Consider the following 4,975-nt stretch of genomic DNA (forward strand, 5'->3'; position numbering starts at 1 on the left):
CTAAACACCAATGCGATTTAGTAGAAATATGTGCCTTGGCCAAATTATACCAATTCCAACAAGCGACCTTCAAGTAGAAATAAAGAAATAAGTACATTTTATTTGTGATGATATTATAAAATCCACCATTAATTAGTTACTAACCTTGATCATAATGGAGGAAACAATTAGCCATGGAAGCTTGCTGGTTGATCCTGCCCATAGAATAAAATGTTTGTACAAGTTTTTTTTCTTCCTGACAATATTGAACGATATGCAAAAAGGTATGTTAAGAAAATAGATGATCAGAGAACTTACAAGGGCGACGAAACTTCCAAAGTCATCCTTTATTTCGTATTTGTATGAGTCTTTTCTAAGCAACAAGCGTGTTTTACCATCAATGCTATAAATACTAACTTTTGGAATTTGTTTAATGATGTGCCAATTTTGCTTCCCCTTACTGCAACTATCAAGCAGAAGTGAATCGCATAGCATAGTGAATTTCTGTAAACTATTCAAAGTCGCATTAACCAAGCTTGACACCCATTGTGGAAGCTGTTTTAATTCTGAGGGAAAAGCAACTTCGAATTCCTGCAACATGCCAACCTTCTCCACATATTCCAAATTTGGACAGAAATCAATTTGCAAAAACCTCGTTGGCGGAAGGATGCTATGTTTCAGCTTTGGGCAGTGGAAGAGGAAACATTTTTCCATATTAGGAAACAAATTGAGGTTGGTTGCATGAACATCCTCGTTAGGTTCATCATGTGCCACACACAATACCCATGCTTCCCAATTGGGCATGTTATTGAATTCTAGATACTCAAGTCTTGGGAATGCAGGAGTTCTGCAGCCGAGGAATTCAGGCCCAATACTCCTGATTGCTTCTCCTCCTTTAATGCTAAGGTGTTTTAGATTGGGTAATTGACCCAATGGAGGGAGCACTATACATGATGAGAAATTGCGAAGCATCAAATATGCCAAAGAATCATGCACAGAAGTTGACACCATCCAAGCTGGAAACTGTCGGCCAGGAAAATTGTTGATCCAAAGATCTTTTACGATCATCGGAGTGAGTTGGTCGCATATCCTCTCTGCCTCAGTGATTTCCTCCTCATTATTTTCGTTATTATTCAGTGTCCATTCAAGATTCAATCTCCAAAGAAATGGTTTATTTGCAAGCACAGTGTTTCTGTTTCTTGTCGTTCTTGCCCTTTCCAATTTGTCTATCCGTAAATATCTTAGATTGCACAAATGTTGCAACTCGTCCAAGTCACAACCTTCACCCATCCTGTTCATGGAATCACAATGGCCGATCAAGAATCCAGCAAGATAGTTGAGGTTTTTCAGCTTCCCAACTCCTTTTGGAACATGGGTGAGTGGAGTATTCGACATTCGAAGGCGCCTCAAATTGCTCAACCTTGTGATGCCCTTTGGAAGTTCATGTAGTGATTTACAGTCCGACAGCTTCAAAATTTGCAGGTTTGCAAGACACTCAATGGATTCAGGAAGCTTTCTAATCTTTGTTCGATCAAGACCCAAGTATTTTAGATGAAATAATTTCACAAGAGAATCTGGGAGGATGTCTATGGATGTATCACACAAATCCAAGACTCTGAGACGCTTCAAGCTTTCAAATACATGATCCTCGATCTGCTTGATTTGAGGGCAATTAACGAGGTGTAGGGCTCTTAAACACTTTTGTTCTATTATCACATTTGGAATAGATAAGACATTACCTTGGTTTGAGATGGACAAACGACGAATCTTTGTCGAAGAATTTGTACTTGTGCATTGAGCATCATTCATGATAATTCCTTCCTCTTCCATCAATTTTCGCCCAAAAGATCGTAAAACATCATGCATAATAAATCTTGTATGATCTGAAACTCCTTGTTTAAGTTGCAATAGGTTTCTTGCAATAAGTTCCTCATAGTAGCTTTCAGCTATATCTTCCATCAAACTATCTGATTGTTCAACTACAAACCCTTCAGCCACCCACAGACAAATTATGTCCTCTCGATATGATTCACCATGATAGAAAGCACAGCTAAGAAAACATTGTTTGAGGTGACTAGGTAAATCCTCATAGCTCAAATATAAAGCATTTGATAGTTCATCATCGATCCTTTTCATAAACCATAATTCACTTTCAATAACTTTTTTCCACTCACTTTTGGTCCTCGCCTTGTGAAATAAAACACCAGCCATCACTTTAACGGCTAAAGGAAGACCATCACATTTTCTGACAATTTCCATACCAACTTCTTTCAATTCAGAAATTATTACATCGCCCCCATCTTCAAAAACAATCTTTCTAATTAATTCCCATCCATTGTTTTCATGCATTTTCTCAACATAGTGGACAAAATCAGCTCTCATTTCTGTCGCCACATCTTCATGTCTAGTAGTAAATAAGATAGTAGTTCTGCAGGAACCATTCAAAATGGGATTTCTGAGTAAATCTCTCCATACACTTGCACTCCATATATCATCTAACACAAGAAGCAAACTTTGTGAAAGAAGAGGAATAATTTTACCTTCAACTTCTGCTCTACTTTGAACACCGTCATCATTCCCTCCTACACCTCTCAATACCTCTTTGAGTTTCTCAATCTCAGAGTAATGCTTGGATATATGTAACCACACTCTTTTTGGAAATTGTTTTTTCACCATTTCATCGTTGAATAATTTTTGTGCTAGAGTGGTCTTGCCTATTCCACCCATCCCAGAAATTCCCAACACATTACACCTTTCTTTGCTATGCTCTATCTTTGAAATTAGCTTTTGGGCAGCATCTACAATTTGTGTCCCTACAATATCTGTCACCACATGAGTGGAAGAGGTAGGTGACGACGTTCTTACTGAGTTATCTTGGAAGCCTCCATGATTGTGTGCTACTAACCTAGGTATCACATTATTGTCCTCTTTGATTTCTTCAAGTCTATCATTAATTTTTTTAATTTTATTCCAAATGTTTATCCTGAACTTGCAACGGAAGCAAGATGAAAGCAAACTGATCCGAGAGCATACCCCAGAAGAAGCAGATGGTTGAGCTTCCAATAATCTTCCACCTTCGGCCATGCAAAGATCAAGTATGTCTTCTGCATCATACATGATGTCTTTTAATTCCTTCACCCAACTGTTGATCGCAGGATCTGTACGTCTTCTTTTTTCTGCATCTTGAATATATGGACTGATTCTTGATAATTTTCTATGAAGCCTTGTAAGCTCTCCTTTAACACCTAGCACTTTGCCTATCTCTTCCTCTATAACATCTGATAGTTTGCCAACGAATCTTTTAACAAAAAGGTCTAGGACCACTGCCATTTCTTGAGATGGATGAATCAACCTGCTCAAAGATCAAAATTTATACTGAAATACTTACTGCCTATACTTGCATTCTTATTTTCAACTTCTGTTTGCCCTTATGAGAAAAAGAGAGCTTTTATATCTGAAATTAATTGTGAAGAAGTAACAAGAATACTTGTTAACAGATATTATTAAACATCTTAAATGACTTTTATGCAAAAGGAATATAAGAAGAAGAATTTATGGGGAAGAAATCATGTTGGATATATCTTTTGCATGAGAAAAGCCTATAAGATTATACAAAGGATGTAAAGGAAAAAATTCTCAAATCTTAGAAATATGTTTGGCATTCAATAAGAGTTGGGATAGTGGCTAGCCACACTTGCACAACAATTACTAATTAATCAAATATTATCGATCGAATAAATGACTAACTGATAATGCAATTACTATATTAGTTATTTTTAATTTTGTAGTTTCTCTAATAAATCTGAATGAGCAAAAATCAACATGTCTTTTTTTTTAAAAAAACAATTCTCAAAAGGGTGGCAAAATTTAAGTTTTTTTTTCTAACTTACATTTGTTTAATGGATGCACGACATTATTTTTAATTAAATAAAATTATAAATTATTTTAAAAGATACGATTAATTTTATTTTATAAATTCAAAATTTTATCAATGGAGATTGTCAAATTATTTTTTTATAAATTTAAATTATTAGTTTTTTACTTTTATTGGTTGCAAATTTTTTTTGTGTGTTAAATGTTTTTATCAAATTATAAATAATTTTCTTATGAAATTATGAATGTGATATTTTTTAAATTATTAAATATTTTATAAAATTATTCTTTTATAAATTTAAATAAAATTTATGCTTTTATGAAGATGATTAAAAAAATTTTAAAATGATTTTTATGAATTATGTTTATTGAAAATTTTATTTTTTACCCAAAGCTCTACATCTATATTTCTTATTTTTAAAAATCTAAGGGCATTTTCTATTTTGACCTAAACCAAATTGACAAATTAAAATTTTTTATTTTATTTGTTTTTATCCAATAATTGAAATTTAATTGATGTAGGATATATCTTTTTCATATGAAAAATTTTCAAATCAAACAATGCCATTGATGTATGTATTTGTTCTATAATTCTCTAATAAATCTATAAAAAAAAAGCCTTAAGTTTTTCCTAACTTCCTTTCTTCATGTTTTTTTAAATAAAAATTATTTTTTATAAATTTAAATTTATATTTTTTATAGACACGATTATTTTATTTTATAAAGTTAAATATTTCCAATTCTACTGGCGCGGTGATGAGATTCTCTAGCTGGATTATTCTATTTTATAAATTATTTTTGTATAAATTTAAATAAAAACTATAGATGATGAACATGGTCATATATTAATTTATAAAATAAATAATTTATCTACTAGAAATTTTTTTTATAACTTGGACCAGTCAACCAATCTGTTTTTCTAGATTTTATAAAGGTATCTTCTTTTAATATATTTTGAGGAAGAGGATCTACAAAATAGTTGAATGGTAATTGAGTTTGTTTAAATCGATATCTTCTTCAAGAATTAAAAGGAAAAGAGTTTGAATATGATCCCCACTTTTCTAGTGAAAGCTAGCTGTTTCCCTTAATTATCACACACACACACACATATATATATATATAT

General features: G+C 32.6%; 1 protein-coding gene across 1 annotated transcript; it reads right to left on the bottom strand.

Annotated features, from left to right (window-relative positions):
• Positions 1-38: 38 nt before the first annotated feature.
• LOC141817108 (putative disease resistance RPP13-like protein 1) lies at positions 39-3,336 on the bottom strand. Its single transcript, XM_074704790.1, has 3 exons — positions 298-3,336; positions 145-194; positions 39-67 (listed from the first exon to the last, which is right to left on the bottom strand). Exons 1-2 carry the CDS (start codon positions 3,307-3,309, stop codon positions 168-170), a joined length of 3,039 nt encoding a protein of 1,012 aa, XP_074560891.1. The 5' UTR covers positions 3,310-3,336; the 3' UTR covers positions 39-67; positions 145-167.
• Positions 3,337-4,975: the final 1,639 nt, after the last annotated feature.

The sequence above is a fragment of the Curcuma longa genome, unplaced genomic scaffold (assembly GCF_044706935.1).
Source record: "Curcuma longa cultivar G26 ecotype Majalengka, Jawa Barat unplaced genomic scaffold, ITB_CL_G26_1.1 contig_19318, whole genome shotgun sequence".
NCBI lineage: Eukaryota > Viridiplantae > Streptophyta > Magnoliopsida > Zingiberales > Zingiberaceae > Curcuma > Curcuma longa.

Excerpts from the sequence above, each read along its gene's own strand:
- LOC141817108 (XM_074704790.1), bottom strand. The coding sequence starts at position 3,309 with ATGGCAGTGGTCCTAGACCTTTTTGTTAAAAGATTCGTTGGCAAACTA. Across the intron at positions 195-297 it reads TTGGAAGTTTCGTCGCCCTT|GATCAACCAGCAAGCTTCCA; the intron begins GTAAGTTCTCTG and ends TTCTATGGGCAG.